The sequence below is a fragment of the Saimiri boliviensis genome, chromosome 14 (genome assembly GCF_048565385.1).
Source record: "Saimiri boliviensis isolate mSaiBol1 chromosome 14, mSaiBol1.pri, whole genome shotgun sequence".
Taxonomy (NCBI): domain Eukaryota; kingdom Metazoa; phylum Chordata; class Mammalia; order Primates; family Cebidae; genus Saimiri; species Saimiri boliviensis.
The window spans coordinates 15,606,371-15,623,710 of record NC_133462.1 but is presented as its reverse complement, the minus strand read 5'-3'; the positions used below and the strand labels follow the sequence as shown (position 1 = coordinate 15,623,710).

General features: G+C 53.3%; 1 protein-coding gene across 1 annotated transcript in view; it reads left to right on the top strand.

Moving 5' to 3' along the window:
- Positions 1–17,226, top strand: part of BCKDHA (branched chain keto acid dehydrogenase E1 subunit alpha) — a 33,685-nt gene extending 16,459 nt beyond the window's left edge. Inside the window, exons 4-9 of the mRNA XM_003943191.4 lie at positions 3,764–3,872; positions 11,243–11,404; positions 14,582–14,788; positions 15,049–15,190; positions 15,405–15,576; positions 16,674–17,226. Coding sequence (XP_003943240.1) covers positions 3,764–3,872; positions 11,243–11,404; positions 14,582–14,788; positions 15,049–15,190; positions 15,405–15,576; positions 16,674–16,844 — 963 coding nt within the window. The 3' untranslated portion in view covers positions 16,845–17,226. The remainder of the gene's footprint in view (positions 1–3,763; positions 3,873–11,242; positions 11,405–14,581; positions 14,789–15,048; positions 15,191–15,404; positions 15,577–16,673) is intronic.
- Positions 17,227–17,340: the final 114 nt, after the last annotated feature.

Sequence of the window (17,340 nt, the reverse complement as noted above, 5' to 3'; positions counted from 1 at the left end):
GGTGACATATGTAATGGCCTTAGAGCAGCCAGACCGGCATTTAGCTACCACTTAATATTGTCTTATTATTTGTATGACCCTATCCATCTTGCAGTTATTGCCCTTTCCACTTAGTAGTGGAAAGAGAATCATCCTCGACAGTTTAGCACAAGACCCACAGCTGGCACTCATTAGCCAAGCTTTGCTTATAGACCCTATCATGAACCAATAACTGTGACTGATTGGCCAAGCCCGGGCTATGTGCCCACCCCCAGGAACTGAGGAAGTAGAGGAGTAGAGTCCATCTCAGGCCACAGAGATGGAGGGCAGGGCTGGGAGGTTCCTCTGAGAAGAGTAGGAAGCATGTTTGGCAAGGCAGGCCCTTGGATGTCCACCATTCTTGCGGGGTCAGGACTTCTCTCGGGCTTGGGAATTTGCATTTGTGTCAAGTACCCAGGTGACCCTGCTGGGACACTGCGTGGATTCAGGCAGGCAGCCCACTCCCAGATGTTCTCACTCACAGGAACCCTATGCATGGGTTTGCTGAGTTAGGGTAGTATCTTCACCCTGCCCAGAAAATGCCCTGGGCATCCAGCACCCACAGGAGCAAGTCCAGCCCTTCCCGGCCACCCTGCCTGCCTGTTCCCCCATGGTCTTGGTGCTCTTTGTTCCTTTCTCCACAACCTCAGTGCCAGACCACACCACCCCTGTGCACGGAGGCTTCCTCCTGCCCCGCCGTGGGCTGCACACACAGGGGCTTTGGAGTCCAGTGGACTTGGGTTCAGTCACAGCTGTGACTTTGGGCAGGTGATTTTTCTTGTCTTTCCCTCAGTTTCTTTGTTGTTTTAAAGAATGAGGCTAACGATAGAACCACCCTGTCGGGAAGGGGTAGGAATTCTCTGAGACCCAGCAAGTAGGGTTTGTGCCCATTGGCTGGCACAGAGGAAGCCCTCAGTAAGGGCACCTCACTGGCCACTGTGCAGCCTGCTTCTGTTTGGACTGTGTTAGCTGTGAGTTACAGACCTCCTGCCCGCTCCAAAAAAAAACCCACCAAAACCTTAGCAAATAAAAGCAAAAGCAGTAGCCTATACCTGTGAGTAGTTTCTTCCTTTGAATAAAAGAAATCTGGGCCAGGCCTGGTGGCTCATAGTAATCCCAGCACTTCGGGAGGCTGAGGTGGGTGGATCACCTGAGGTCAGGAGTTCAAGATCAGCCTGGCCAACATGGCAAAACCCCATCTTTATTAAAAATACATAAATTAGCCGGGTGTAGTGGTGCACACCTGTAGTCCCAGCTCCTCAGGAGGCTGAGGTGGGAGAATCATTTAAGCATGAGAGGCAGAGGTTGCAGTGAACCAAGATCATGCCGCTGCATTCCAGCCTGGGTGACAGTTTGAGACTTTGCCTAAAAAAAAAAAAAAAAAAAAGAATCTGGAAACAGGTGACCTGGGGCAGGTATGGTGTCACCATGATGTCATTGGACACCCAGTTTTCTTTGTTTAGATCCACCACTCATAGCATTGGCTTCTACCTTCTCTGAGGTCTCCTCATGAGTCAAAATGGTTGCTGAAGCTCCCTCCATTACATCTCATTCCAGGCAGAAAGTAGAGGAAAGGTAGAAGGCCAGACATGGCACATCCCAGCTATCCCACACCCCAACCTTTAAGGAGCTTTCTGGGTAGTCCCACCTAGTAACATCTGCATACATTTCATGGGCCACTCGTAGCTTTCGGAGAGACTGAGAAATGTGTTGTTAATCTTTTAGTCTGGGCAGTTGCTGCCTGCGGGAGAATGAGACCTCTGTTAACAGGAGAGGAATAAGATACTGGGAAGGCAACCAGGAGCCTCTGACAGTAGGCCTGAGTCCCGATCTTCAGGGGGCTGGTCGCAGGCTCCTTCCCACACTAACCCGGACAGCCCCGCCAAGCTCTGGGCACTCGGTGCTGCCCACTCACTTGGCGCTGGGTCATGCATTAACTTTTAATTGGCTCTCCACTTAGAAGAAAGCACATATTCATCAGTTTCCCCCACAGCAACAGGAAAGCCAGGCCTGGGAACACGTGGAGGAGGGCACTGCAGAGCCACGAGGAGCACTGGCCCCGGGGTGTCCTTCAGGGTGCTGTCCAGGCTGCCTTTATTCCACTTCACACATGGCCCTGGGTGATCTCATACCCATCTGTATGCCAGGGCTGCCCAGACCTCAGCCACACTGCTTGTCAGAGCCCTGCTTGGCTTCTTGCCCTGGATCCCCCACAGCAAACTCAGCCTGTCTGAACTTGACCTGGATATCTTGCTCCCAGGCCTGCTCCTTTGCCTTACTTAGTCCATTTCTCAGTGAAGGGCACCACCATCCATCCGCTCGCCCACACGGGAAACCTCATCTCACCCGTCTCTTCCTTCCCCTTGCTATCCCTTTCTCCTCTTTCATTCCCTCTGTCTGTACGTATTTCTTTCGTTTTCTGTTATTTTTATTTATTTATTTAGAGACGGAGTCTTGCTCTGTTATCCAGGCTGGAGTGCAGTGGCACATTCTTGGCTCACTGCAACCTCTACCTCCCAGGTTCAAGCAATTCTCCTGCCTTAGCCTCCAGAGTAGCTGGGATTACAGGGGTGCACCATCATACGTGGCTATTTTTGTATTTTTAGTAGAGACAGGGTTTTACCATGTTGGCCAGACTAGTCTCAAACTCCTGACCTCAAGAGATCTGCCTGCCTTGGGCTCCCAAAGTACTCGGATTACAGGCATGAGCCACCGCGCCCAGCCTGTCTGTAAATCCTCCTTTAGGAGCTGCTCAGCTGCTCAACAGCACACTCTGGAACCCAGTCATGTCCTCTCTCTGCTTCCATGTTGTTGGCGAGTTGGCCTTCTCTTGTGGCCTCGTGTTCACAGCATGGCTGCTGCAGGTCCAGGTTTCATGGCTGTCTGCAAGGCAGGAAGGAGGGCGGGGGTGGCCAGGGCTGGCACCAGCAGCAGTGGTCTCTTCTGTTCAGAAAGCAAAAGCAGACTTCTGCTGAAATCTCTGGCTGAAACTGTGTCCCACAGCCACCTCTGGCTGCAAAGGAGTCCAGGAACCTGAGTGTGTGTCTTGTAGGCTCAGGTCGGGGGATTTGGGAGAAGGGAGCTGGCCTGGGCACCCTTGTGGCCAGCTGACAGGGTCTGCTGCTCCCTAACACAGCCGACTCAACTTCTCAGACACAGCCACCTGCTCCTCTCCTTACCTCTGCTCCCAAGCTGGGCCTCGGCCCTCTCTCGCCTGGCCCGCTGCCATCAGCCCTGATGGCTCCATCCATTTCCCTCACAGTGGCCTGAGAGTGAGTCTAAAACACAGGTCTGACCACATCGCTCCCTTGAGAAAACCTGTCGGTGGGTTACCACTATTCTCAGAGTAAAATCAATGTATTGTTCCTTTGTTATCTGAGTGCCACTTTCCTCTCCCTCCTCATCTTTCCCCACCCCTCCCAGCCCTTCTGGCCTCACGGTCTATCATTCCCTCTGCCTGGAACCCTCCACCCCCCCACCTTTGCTCGTTGATCCTTGCCCTTCCGTGGTGGAACAGGTGCTTCCTTTGGGCTCCTATCACAGGGACTCCATCCCTTTCACAGTTCTAAGCAGTCTGGCGGTGTCTCCATAAAGGCAGGAACCCCAGCGTGGCCTGGCCCAGGACTGGCCTTCAAGAAGACTGTGGATTCATGGAGGCGTCAGAAGCTGGGCAGGGTTTGGATGGCTCTCTGTCATTGCCCAGCATAATCAAGTGTGGGTCCCCGGTCCCCCCCTCCACCCCCAGGGCCGGATCTCCTTCTACATGACCAACTATGGCGAGGAGGGCACGCACGTGGGGAGTGCCGCCGCCCTGGACAACACGGACCTGGTGTTTGGCCAGTACCGGGAGGCAGGTATGTCTGTCGGTGGTATGGCCTCATGGCCCCCATCGAGGTGTACAGTTTAGCTTTTCTGAGTGCTCTTACAGGAGCAGCACAGTGTCAGGAAGGCCTAAGGCACTGGAGGAAGAGCTTTCCAAGACAAGCCAGGGGTCAGGACTCTGGAGGGAGCGGTCTTCTCACTCCGAAGGCAGGAAGTGCAGGGGCTCAGCGTCTGCGCTCTTAACCCTTTGTGACTAGTTGTCAGGTTTTAGGCAAGTCACTTCCTTTCTCGGCCTCAGTTTTTTCATCTCCAAAAGAGGGTTCATGACGGTACCTGCATCCAGGGGTCGCTGGGAGGATGCAGTGAGGTCAAGGCTGGCTGTGGGTGTGGCCTGTGCTGGAGACCCTGTCTGCCCAGTGCAGGAATCCCCTGGCCCCTCCTCAAGTACTGTATCCTTCAGGGAGCAGGAGCAGATGGAAGAACCGTGACAGTCCCGAGAGTGCGGTGTGAGATCAGAGGGCCCCGCTGGCCTCGATGAGTGAAAGGAAGGAAGGGTCAAAGACCAGGAATGAGGAAAATCATTGAGCATGAATGAGCCCAGGGAGCAGTGAGTGGGGTGTTCCAAGACGCTTGTTGGTGCGAGCCCTGCAAGGGGGCTGCCCTCTGCATGTCAGCCAGCACAGATTGCCCGGGAAGGCAAATCTTAACCCTTCATCTTAGAGGCTGCACAGTCTGGGGCAAGTTGCTTAACTGCCCTGTGCCTTTCGTTTCCTCATTGGTAAGGGGGATGGTAGCCCTTCTGAAGACGGCTGTTGAAGGGAGTCTTGGCAATGCCCTCAGCACAGAGTGAGTGCTCAGGGGCAGAGGTTGATTTCATGATGGGGCCTCACCTTGGGACAGCTCTTCAGCTGGGCCAGACCACGTGGCTATATAGAGCCCCCGTGGACCAGCATGGATTGTGGTCTGCTCAGGACTCTCTGTTCCTTGAAGCTGGACCAGGCCCCCTGCCCTACATGCTCTGGGAGGGCAAACACCCTATAATATTTGTCTGAGGTTCAGTGTCATCTGTGCGGAAAATGAGATTTCCGGCCGGGCGCGGTGGCTCAAGCCTGTAATCCCAGCACTTTGGGAGGCCGAGGCGGGTGGATCACGAGGTCAGGAGATCGAGACCATCCTGGTCAACATGGTGAAACTCCGTCTCTACTAAAAATACAAAAAATTAGCTGGGCATGGTGGCTCGTGCCTGTAATCCGAGCTACTCAGGAGGCTGAGGCAGGAGAATTGCCTGAACCCAGGAGGCGGAGGTTGCGGTGAGCCGAGATCGCGCCATTGCACTCCAGCCTGGGTAACAAGAGTGAAACTCCGTCTCAAAAAAAAAAAAAAAAAAAAAAAAAAAAGATTTCCAGGCACCGGGCAGCAAGCCGGGCCTGCCCCAGCCATGCTGAGCACTGCACCTGTTTTTGCTGAAGGGGTCTCTTTTGTGAGGGCTCTAGGCAGGACTGAGCAAGGCTCATGGGAATCACGGGAGTCGGTGAACTCTCCACATGGCTGTGTGGGCCCTGGCCGCCTCTGCAGGAGTGACTGTCCATCACGGAGCGTTGGGAGAAGTGTCTGGGTGCTGCGGATGGGACTCGTGTTGGAGGCACCGAGTCAGACCCACGCCAGGCCTCACTTGGCAGGCTGCTCTCCTCGGCAGTGCTGTCCGTTATCTGTGACGTGAGAAGAGTGGTCTTCATCACAGTAGCCAGCGCTTTCCTGCGCTCTTGACACAAGTGATGTTCTCTCTTTTTCTTTCTCTTTGTTGTGTGTGTGTGTGTGTGTGTGTGTGTGTGTGTGTGAGTGAGGTGGAGTCTCACTCTGTCGCCGAGGCTAGAGTGCAGTGGCGCAATCTTGGCTCACTGCAACCTCTGCCTCCCGGGTTCAGGTGACTTTCCTGCCTCAGCCTCTTGAGTAACTGGAATTACAGGCATGCGCCCCCACACCTGGCTAATCTTTTTTTTTTTTTTTTTTTTTTTTTGAGGCGGAGTTTTGCTCTTGTTACCCAGGCTGGAGTGCAATGGTGCGATCTCGGCTCACTGCAACCTCTGCCTCCTGGGTTCAGGCAATTCTCTTGCCTCAGCCTCCTGAGTAGCTGGGATTACAGGCACGTGCCACCATGCCCAGCTAATTTTTTGTATTTTTAGTAGAGACGAGGTTTCACCATGTTAACCAGGATGGTCTCGATCTCTTGACTTTGTGATCCACCCGCCTCGGCCTCCCAAAGTGCTGGGATTACAGGCATGAGCCACCGCGCCCAGCCCCTGGCTAATCTTTGTATTTTTAGCAGAGATGGGGGTTCACCACATTGGCCAGGCAGATCTTGGACTCCTGACCTCAAGTGATCCGTTTGCCTTGGCCTCCCAAAGTGCTGGGGATTTCAGGCATGAGCCACCGCGCCTGGCCAGCCGAGGTACTCTTGTCAGTGCTCTTTAGCCTCGGAGCCGCTGTCATTTCCCCTCCCTACACTGCAGGGCGAGGGCTCGCTGGGTGAGGTTAGGGCAGGCCCGATGCTGTTGCCTCATTGAGGCACCTCCCCCATCCATGTGAGGCAGGAGAGGCAGGCATTACTGTCGACTTGAAAAGCCACATGAGACCCTGAGTCAAGAAAGGTGAAGTAGAGCCAAGTCCTTTCAGTCCGAGTCTGGCCCAGAGGCAGCTCTCACTGTTTGCCGCCCTTGGCTGTCCTCCCCGGGCTGTATGTGGAGTATCAGTGGTGGCATCAGCAGGGAGTGGTGCCCAGTGAAAAGGAGTGTTAAGAGGCAGCAGGTGTCAGGTGTGGTGGCTCACGCCTGTAATCTCAACACTTCGGAAGGCTGAGGCAGGAGGATTACTTGAGCCTAGGAGTTCAATACCAGTGTGGGCAACATGGCGAGATCCCCCCATCTCTAAAAAATGAAAAAATTAGCCAGGTGTGGTGGTGTGCACCTGTAGTCCCAGCTACTCGGGAGGCTGAGTGGGAGGACTGCTTGAACCTGGGAGGCGGAGGTTGCAGTGAGCCGAGATCACTCCATTGCACTCCAGCCTGGGTGACAGTGACACTCCATCACAAAACTAAAAAGAAAAGAGGTGGCAGGTGTCAAGCAAGATCAGCAGTTCCCACTGGACTTGGAGTGTCCTGGTGCAAATCAGCTGGTGAGTCTGCATTTTCTTTTTCTTTGAGACGGGATCTCACTGTCACCCAAGACGAAGTGCAGTGGCGTGATCTCGGCTCACTGCAGCTTCTGTCTCTTAGGATCAAGTGATTCTCTCACCTCAGCTTTCTGAGTAGCTGAGACCACAGGTGCCCGCCACCATGCCCGGCTAATTTTTGTGTATTTTTAGTAGAGATGGGGTTTCACCATTTTGCCCAGGCTGGTCTCAAACTCCTGAGATCAAGCGATCCACCTGCCTCAGCCTTCCAAAATGCCGAGATTATAGGCACGAGCCACTGTCCCTGGCAAGGTTGTACTTTTAGCACCCTCCCCTGCCCCTGCCCAGTCCTTCTCACATGGGTGGTCCCAGTACCACATTCCGAGAAAGCCTGATTCCAAGATCCTGTTTCAGTGCCTTGGACCTTCTTTGACCCTCTACAAGGCCTCCCTTTCCCTCTTCAACCAGAGCATCTCCTGTTTCTGTTACATATTCGGCACAGCCACTTTTTTTTTTTTTTTTTTGAGATGGAGTTTCGCTCTCGTTACCCAGGCTGGAGTGCAATGGCGTGATCTCGGCTCACTGCAACCTCCGCCTCCTGAGTTCAGGCAATTCTCCTGCCTCAGCCTCCCGAGTAGCTGGGACTACAGGCATGTACCACCATGCCCAGCTAATTTTTGTATTTTTAGTAGAGACGGGGTTTCACCATGTTGACCAGGATGGTCTGGATCTCTTGACCTTGTGATCCACCCGTCTCGGCCTCCCAAAGTGCTGGGATTACAGGCGTGAGCCACCGCGCCCAGCCAGCACAGCCACATTTTATATGGATTTGTATCATGTCCATTCAAAAGCATGTGTCAGAAAATACCAGAAAACCTGTATTAAAGGTGAGTGTTGAAGTGATGCTAAACACCTTCAACTCTAAAATGTCAACACATGGGCCGGGCACAGTGGCTCACGTCTATAATCGCAGCATTTTGGGAGGCTGCAGCGGGTGGATCAGTTGAGGTCAGAAGTTTGAGACAAGCCTGACCCACATGGCGAAACCCCGTCTCTACTAAAAATACAAAAATTAGCTGGGCGTGGTGGCACGCACCTGTACTCCCAGCTACTTGGGAGGCTGAGGCAGGAGAATTGCCTGAACCCAGGAGGTTGAGGTTGCAGTGAGCCAAAATTGTGCCACTGCACTCCAGCCTGTGCGACAGAGCAAAACTCCATTTTAAAAATAATAAGATGTCAACAAGTGCATGGCTCACATCTGTAATTCTAGCACTTTGGGAGGCCCAGGTGGGGGAATTGCTTGAAGTCAGGAGTTTGAGACTAGCCAGGGCAACATAGCAAGAGTCCCCCATCTCTCAAAAAAACAAAAACAAAAACAAAAAACCATCATTTCAGGGCTGATTGTCCAAACAGTACTGAACTGTTTATGTTGGTGTCTCATGGTGCACCGCCTTAGCTGAGAAACAGCTAAAGCACTCCCCACTTTCCTTCTCAGGCTGAATCTTGAATTCTGTGTAAATTTTGCATCATTTCAACTCCCTATTCTGCCACTTAATAGTTGTATGGTGTGGAACCAGTTATGGGAGCACAACTGGGGAGGATGAGTCGTCCTGCTTCATAGGGTTGTTGTGGGGATTGAGTTACTCTCTGCAGACACACAGTGTTATCTTCATATTGGTGACTGTTCTTCAGGGAAGATGTACATCCATTGCACAAAAGCTAACCACTGGCCTGGCACAGTGGCTCAAGCCTGTGATCCCAGTGCTTTGGGTGGCTGAGGTGTGTGGATCACTTGAGCCCAGGAGTTCAAGACCAGCCTGGCCAACGTGGTGAAACCCCACCTCTACTAAAAATACAAAAATTGGCCGGGCGCAGTGGCTCACGCCTGTAATCCCAGCACTTTGGGAGGCCGAGGCGGGTGGATCACGAGGTCGACAGATCGAGACCATCCTGGTCAAAATGTTGAAACCCCGTCTCTACTAAAAATATAAAACATTAGCTGGGCATGGTGGCTCGTGCCTGTAATCCCAGTTACTTAGGAGGCTGAGGCAGGAGAATTGCCTGAACCCAGGAGACGGAGGTTGCAGTGAGCCGAGATCGCGCCATTGCACTCCAGCCTGGGTAACAAGAGCGAAACTCCATCTCAAAAAAAAAAAAAACAAAAAAAACAAAACAAAAAAAAAACCCAAAAATTAGCTGGGTGTGATGGTGCTGTGGTCCCAGCCACTTGGGAGGCTGAGGCACGAGAACTGCTTGAACCTGGAAGGTGGAGGTTGCAGTGAGCTGAGATGGCACCACTGCACTCCAGCCTGGGTGGCAGAGCCAGACTCTGTCTCAGAAAAAAAAAAAAAAAAGGTAACTGCTATGCTATGTGATCCCCATAACATTTGCATCTAAAGACAGGGTTCTGTGGTAAAGAAAGGGTTTGGAAAGCACTGTGCTAGAAAGCTCCTCTGAATAACATTCCCTGTCTGAGTACTTGCAGCATTGATCCACAGCACTACCCCTAAGGTGTGAATGTGAGCATTGCCCTCCTACCCAGGCAGTCAAAGAGCTTGTCTGAGGGCAGTCACAAAGCCCCTCGTGTCTAACTCAGGAGGCAGAGTCACCGTCACCTGGAGCGGATCCCTTTGATGGAGAGGTAGGTGTTCACCAGAGGTTTTGTTTGAAGAAAGGGTTTTTTGTTTTGTTTTTGTTTTGTTTTTTTTCTGGTAGAGATGAGGTTTCACCATGTTGGCCAGGCTGCTCTCAAACTCCTGACCTCAGGTGATCCACTCACCTCGGCCTCCCAAAGTGCTGGGATTACAGGTGTGAGCCACTGCACCTGGCCTGAAGAAAAGGTTTTACTGCCCTGCGTGGATTAGAGTACTTCTTCTCTGGTCCAGAAGTTGTAAATTAGTGGTCTGTGCTGTTATTTGGTTCAAAATTATGCTTTTTTTTTTTTTTGAGACAGGGTCTTGCTCTGTAACCCAGATTGGAGTGCAGTGGCACCTCTCAGCTCCCTACAGTCTTGAACTTTGGGGCTGAAGCAGTCCTCTGCCTCAGCCTCCCAAGTAGCTGGAACCACAGGCACACATCACCATCCCTGGCTAATGTTTTGATTTTTTTTTTTTTTTTTTTTTTTTGTAGAGACAAGGTCTCACCATATTGCCCAGGCTGTTCTCCAACTCCTGGGCTCAAGCAATCCTCCTCCATCGGCTTCCCAAAATGCAAGGATTACAGGCATGAGCCACCATGTGCGGCCATAGTGATGATTTATGGTCAGAATATTTATTTTGGTTTATTTTTTGAGACAGAGTCTCACTCTGTCGCTCAGGCTGGAGTGCAGTGGCACAGTCTCAGCTTACTGCAACCTCTGCCTCCCAGGTTCAAACAATTCTCCTGCTTCAGCCTCCTGAGTAACTGAGACTACAGGCACATGCCACTACACCCAGCTAATTTTTTGTATTTTTAGTAGAGATGGGATTTCACCATGTTAGCCAGGCTGGTCTCGATCTCCTGACCTTGTGATCTGCGTGCCTTGGCCTCCCAAAGTGCTGGGATTACAGGTGTGAGCCATCTCATCTGGCAGAATATTTATTTCCTAGTTGTGAATTAGTAGCCTGTACTTTTTTTTTTTTTTTTTTTTTTTTTTTTTTTTGAGACAGAGTTTCGCTCTTGTTACCCAGGCTGGAGTGCAATGGCGCAATCTCGGCTCACCGCAACCTCCGCTTCCTGGGTTCAGGCAACTCTCCTGCCTCAGCCTCCTGAGTAGCTGGGATTACAGGCACATGCCACCATGCTCAGCTAACTTTTTAGATTTTTAGTAGAGATGGGGTTTCACCGTGTTGACCAGGATGGTCTCGATCTCTTGACCTTGTGATCCACCCGCCTCCGCCTCCCAAAGTGCTGGGAATTTGGGTGGCTTGAGCCACCGCGCTTGGCCAGTAGCCTGTACTTTTATTGGCTACATAATGATGATATATAAAAGGTAATTGAGTTAGCTGAAAACACTTAAAGACCAGATAGTGTCTCACTAAGAGAAAGAAAGAAAAAGGCTAGATTTTTGCTTTCTTTTGAAAAACCAGATTGTCTGGCCTTGCTGGGCAGAGTCACTCAGTCTGAACATCAGTCTCCCTCTTAAGACAAGCCTGAGCTTTCCTGTCTGCATGCTGGCATGCCACGGGTCACCCACAGGGCTGGTCTGACCCCCTGCACTGCCCACTTGGCTAACCATTGCCTTCTCCCCTCCTAGGTGTGCTGATGTATCGGGACTACCCCCTGGAACTATTCATGGCCCAGTGCTATGGCAACATCAATGACTTGGGCAAGGGGCGTCAGATGCCCGTCCACTACGGCTGCAAGGAGCGTCACTTCGTCACTATCTCCTCTACACTGGCCACGCAGATCCCGCAAGGTGAGGAAGCATGCCCTGGGCCTAGCACATATGCAGACCAGTGTCACACCGCTGTCCAGGCCTCAGCCCTCCTACCTCCCTTCTGAGTAGAATTCTGGGTTGGTACCACCACCAGAGCCCTGGTTTATGTTCCAGATTTTTTTTTTTTTTTTTTTGAGATGGAGTCTCTCTCTGATGCCCAGGCTGAAGCGCAATGGCATAACCTTGCCTCACTGCAACCTCCGCCTCCCGGGTTCAAGTGATTCTTCTGCCTCAGCCTCCTGAGTAGCTGGGATTATGGGCATGTACCACCATGCCCAGCTAATTTTTAGTAGAGACGGGGTTTCTCCATGTTGGCCAGGCTGGTCTCAAACTCACGACCTCAAATCATCTACCCACCTCGGCCTCCCAAAGTGTTGGAATTACAGCATGAGCCACTGCGCCCAGCATTTCTTTTGTTTTGTCTGTTTGTTTTTTTTTAATGAAGATGGGGTTTCACCATGATGGCCAGGCTGGTCTTGAACTCCTGACCTCAGGTGATCCACCCACCTTGGCCTCCCAAAGTGCTAGGATTACAGGTGTGAGCCACTGCGCCCAGCTTTTTTTTTTTTTTTTTAAAGACAGACTCTTGCTCTGTCGCTCAGGCTGGAGTGCAGTAGTATGATCTTGGCCACTGCAACCTCTGCCTCCCAGGTTCAAGCGATTCTCATGCCTTAATCTCCTGATTAGCTGAGACTACAGGTATGCACCACTATGCCCAGCTAATTTTTGTATGTTTCATTGAGGCAAGGTTTCACCATGTTGGCCAGGCTGGTGTGAAACTCTCAACTGCAGGTGATCCACCTGCCTCAGCCTCCCAAAGTGCTAGGATTACAGGCATGAGCCACTGCACCCAGCCCACTTTTTTTTTTTTTTGTCTGAGTCAGGCTTTCACTCTCTTCAGTCAGATTGGAGTAAAATGGTGCAATCTCTGCTCACTGTAACCACCTCCTGGGCTCAAGTGATTCTCCTGCCTTAGCCACCTAAGTAGCTGGGATTTTGGGCATATGCCACTACTCCTGGCTAATTTTTTGTATTTTTTGTAGAGACAGGCTTTTCCTACGTTGGCCAGGCTGGTCTTGAACTCCTGAGATCAAGTGATCTGTCGGCCTTGGCCTCTCAAAATGCTGGGATTCCAGGCATGAACCACTGCACCAGCCTGTGCTCCAGATTTTGAATGCACCTCTTGTCTGGGACCCTTTGGATGAGGGCTCTAGTGCTATCGCCACCACATTCAGGGGCCTGTGTGACCACACTGGGTTTCTCAAACACGTGCCCACTGCATTTATTTGCTCACAAACCTAGCCCACATGTTCCTGAGTGTTGCAAGGAGTGCCACTCCTAGCACAGTTGGCACCAAGTTCCACTGTGCCGATGCTTCACGTTCATTGTCTGATAGCACCCTCCTTGTGGCCTTGGGAGCAGAGGTTATTATTTGCTCTTTTTCGTGTTTTAAAGAGCAGGAGGTCCATGTCCTATGTGTGAGAGAGCGAGCAAGCGAGTGAGGAGAAAAAAAAAAAAAAGTGCGGGAAGCCTGACCAACATTGCAAAGCCCTGTCCCTTCTAAAAATAAAAAAATTAGCTGGGTGTGGTGGTGCACACCTGTAATCCTAGCTACTTGGAGGCTGAAGCAGGAGCATCACTTGAACTTGGGAGGCAGAGGCTGCAGTGAGCTGAGATCGTGCTGTTGCACTCTAGCCAGAGTGAGACCCTGTCTCAAAAAAAAAAAAAAAAAGAAAAAAAGGGAAATTGAAGTGAAAGAGGGAAGTCACTCGCTAACGGTTACATGGCACAGAGGGAGAGGGGCAGGGACTCAAGTCATGGGCTGTTTGCCTCCAGAGCCTGGGTTCTTGGCCCTGATGTTTGTCTGCCTCAGTCCTCAGAGTCAAGCAAGCTTCCTTAAAGCTTACCGTAGGTCCCCTGAAGCCTCTTTTCTCATAAGGGGTTTGTTTGGAAAGCAAACCCACTGGGTACCAGGTCTGCACCCTCATAGCATGGAGACTAAGGAATCAGAACCCCTTCCTGCCCTCTGGGGCCTGTAGCCTGACGGAGGGTCGGTCTGGACTCTGGCTTCTCTGCCCTAGGGTAGCCGAGATCACAAGTCTGTGTGTCTCCAGGCCTCAGCACTGTGCCTGGCACTGCAGAGGGCTCTGCACCCCTTAGCTTAATATTCTATTGGGGAACAAGAAGCAGTTCAAGCCTTTTAGGTGGGACGTGGGCAGGGAAGCTTTCTCAGAGGCGGGGGCAATTCAGCTAAAGGTAATAGGGTTTCCACAAGGCTGAGGCCTGGTCCTAACCTTCTGTCTGGGCCTCTGCTAAGTCCCTTCAAATGTATAAAGTTCTTGCCCTGCGCTGGTGCCACTCTTAAGTGCAGGGAACAAAAGTAATGCAAACCTGCTGCCATTGTTGGGGGGGAGACGGACAGTAACAAAGATGGAGAGGGAGCAGCCAAGCCAGCAGGGTGTGGTGGACTGTGGGGGTGGCTGGGGCCCATCACTAGAGTGACACTGAAGTGTGGAGCAGAGGGAGTGAGGGAGGGAGCCGTGTGGTGTCCTGAGGCAGGTGTGTGCCTGGCATGTTTGAGGGCAGGGAGGAGCCCACGGGGGCAGGTGTGGGGCGAGCAGATGTGGGGTGGTTGGAGGTAAAGTCCAGGAGGTGGTGGGAGGGGCGCAGACTCGGTGGGGCCTCAAGGCCTTTGCCTTTTGCAGGAACGTTTACTTGTACTTAGGGTGGGAAGGAGTCTGTTCCTCCTTGGCCTGGCTCACCTGTTCATGGAGTCAGCAATCTGCCCTGTGGGTAACGGACTGGGCAGCGTGTGGAGGGCCAGTAAGGTGGCTGCTCGGTAACTTGGGCCCAAGCAGGGTGCTGCTGCAGAGAAGGAGGTGAGAGGGGTCAGGTTCTGAAGGCGGAGGAGATGTGGGGAATGGGGGGAGGTTTGGCTTGGAGGTGATGCTGGAGTCTTTGGCTGGAGCTGTTGGAAGGGTGGAGCTGCTCTCAGCGAGTGGGAGGAGACCTGGGCAGATGCTGGGGGGCACCAGGAGCTCAGGTGTTTTCTTTCCCCTGGAAGCCTAGTGCCTGCTGGCTGAGCTGCAGAGTCCGGGGTCACGTGAGTGTGAACGAGTGAGTCTCTGCCCCGCTCACCACCCTCATCCTCTGCAGCGGTAGGGGCGGCCTATGCAGCCAAGCGGGCCAACGCCAACAGGGTCGTCATCTGTTACTTCGGCGAGGGGGCGGCCAGTGAGGGGGATGCCCACGCCGGCTTCAACTTCGCTGCCACACTCGAGTGCCCTATCATCTTCTTCTGCCGGAACAACGGCTACGCCATCTCCACACCGACCTCCGAGCAGTACCGTGGCGATGGCATTGGTATGGGCTCTACGGCCAATCCCCACCCGGCCGGGATCATCTCCTTCCCTCCCTTCATTTCCTCACCTTCCTGCTACCCCTGCCCTCCTTCCTGGTTCTGGTCCTGTGTCCTGTGGCGTCTGGCACCTTGTTGTCCCCGGAGTCGAGGTCCCGAGCCCTCTGCCTTGCTCTCTCCTGCCTTCTCCCTGCTCGTCCCCTTGGCCCCCTGCATGTTCCTCATCTGAACCCTGCCCTGACCTGCCTTCTCTGTGTCCCCACAGCAGCACGAGGCCCCGGGTATGGCATCCTGTCAATCCGCGTGGACGGCAATGATGTGTTTGCTGTGTACAACGCCACAAAGGAGGCCCGACGGCGGGCTGTGGCAGAGAACCAGCCATTCCTCATCGAGGCCATGACCTACAGGTGCCCACCCGCACCCTCCCCGCCCACCCTGTCACCACCCCTACAGCACTGGCAGCCACCATAGCATCTTCTGCATATCGATCACCGTCCCCAAAACATGGCCTCATCACCTCGTGTTGCATCTTCCCCTTGCCTTTATTCTGTTTCCACTCCTCCCTCCTGACCCCCACTCCAGGGAGCCCCACACTGACCTGGGGCCCCTGCCCTTGTGCAGGATCGGGCACCACAGCACCAGTGACGACAGTTCAGCGTACCGCTCGGTGGACGAGGTCAACTACTGGGACAAGCAGGACCACCCCATCTCCCGGCTGCGGCACTACCTGCTGAGCCGAGGCTGGTGGGATGAGGAGCAGGAGAAGGCCTGGAGGAAGCAGTCCCGCAAGAAGGTGAGGGCGCCCCTCCTGGGGATGTGTGCCGGGGGTGCTGCAGCCTGCAGAGCTCAGAAAGGATTTGCAGGGCACCGAACTGGAGGCTCAGGGATGACCCGGGTGATGTCTCAGATGCGGCCTGTGGAGCCAGGCTGCTGGGGCCACATGTGTGCTGGCTCTGTGTCTTTGGCACGTTGTCCTCCATTTCTTTGTCCTTGAAGGAGGATGCTGGTGGTGCCCATTTCAGAAACTGATTTGAGACTGGGCGTGGTGGCTCACTCCTGTAATCCCAGCACTTTGGGAGGCCAAGGCAGGCAGATCACTTGAGGTCGGGAGACCAGCCTGGCCAACATGGTGAAACCGCATCTCTACTAAAAATATTAAATTAGGGCTGGGTGTGGTGGCTCATGCCTGTAATCTTAGTATTTTGGGAGGCCAAGGCAGGTGGATCACCTGAGGTCAGGAGTTTGAGACCAGCCTGGCCAACATGGTGAAACCTTGTCTCTAATAAAAACAAAAATCAGCTGGGCGCGGTGTAGGGTGCCTGTAGTCCCTGCTGCTCCAGAGGCTGAAGCATGAAAATCCCTTGAATTTGGGAGGCAGAGCTTACAGTGATCCTAGATGGCACCACTGTACTCCAGCCTGGGCAACACAAGGATACTATCTTTTTTTTTTAAAAAAAAAAAAAGCTGTTTTGAGGAGTAGGTGGTGACCCATGTGCAGTCTGCGTGCCCTGCCCAGAGTCAAGTGTGCCGCCCTCCCTGGCCTGGTCATTAGGAGCCGGGGTTGTGCAGCCCACTGGTGAGGGCAGCACCGCACATCCTGGCTCTGTCCCTAACTGTATAATGGTGGGCAAGTCCCTGCCTTTCTTGTGCCTCAGTTTCCTCATTGCTCAGCTGTCTATCTCTTAGGGCTGCTGCAAGCCTTAAATGAATCCACACTGATCCCTGCTGGAATTTGGGAGTGTTTTACACCTCTGCTAGAATGATCATGGCCTCTGTCCAGGTGGGAACACAAAGGCTGGAAGCAGTTAACTCCTTGCCAACGCCCTGCAGGAGAAGGCAGGGCCCTGTGTGGGAGGCCGGCCACTTGCCCACCGCCCCATGTCTCCACAGGTGATGGAGGCCTTTGAGCAGGCTGAGCGGAAGCCCAAGCCCAACCCCAACCTGCTCTTCTCAGACGTGTATCAGGAGATGCCCAGCCGCCTCCGCAAGCAGCAGGAGTCCCTGGCCCGCCACCTGCAGACCTACGGGGAACACTACCCACTGGAGCACTTCGATAAGTGAGGCCTGTTCAACCCAAACCCACCCGCCTCCAGCTATGCCCAGAGCTCCCCACTCTAAGGGGAGCAGGGGGACCTGGCAGGACATCACCCCTTTCCCCAGCCAGCTCCCTCTGTAATACTCAGGGGCCTGGGCGGCTGCTGCTCCCCACCCCTGCGCCTCTAGGCTGTTACATTGTTGGGGGACAGTATCTGCAGCAGTTGCTGAGGCTCCGTCAACCCCCTCTTCACCCGTTGCAGTGCCTTCTCCCAGGGGCTGGGTGACGGCGTGTCCTGGACTAGAAGCCCCTCTGGGCATGGGGTGGACATGGCAGGCCAGCCTGTGGAACTTATGCAGGTGCGAGTAGCCAGCAGAGGTTATGAATAAAGCGTATCTCTGGGTCTGGCTCTCTACTACCTCTGGTCTCTGTTTTCTGGAGTTTGGGGGTGATTTGGGGCCACCCCCAGCTTCTCCACCTTAGATAAATAAGGTGAAGGCCCTTGAGATATCTACTTCCCCA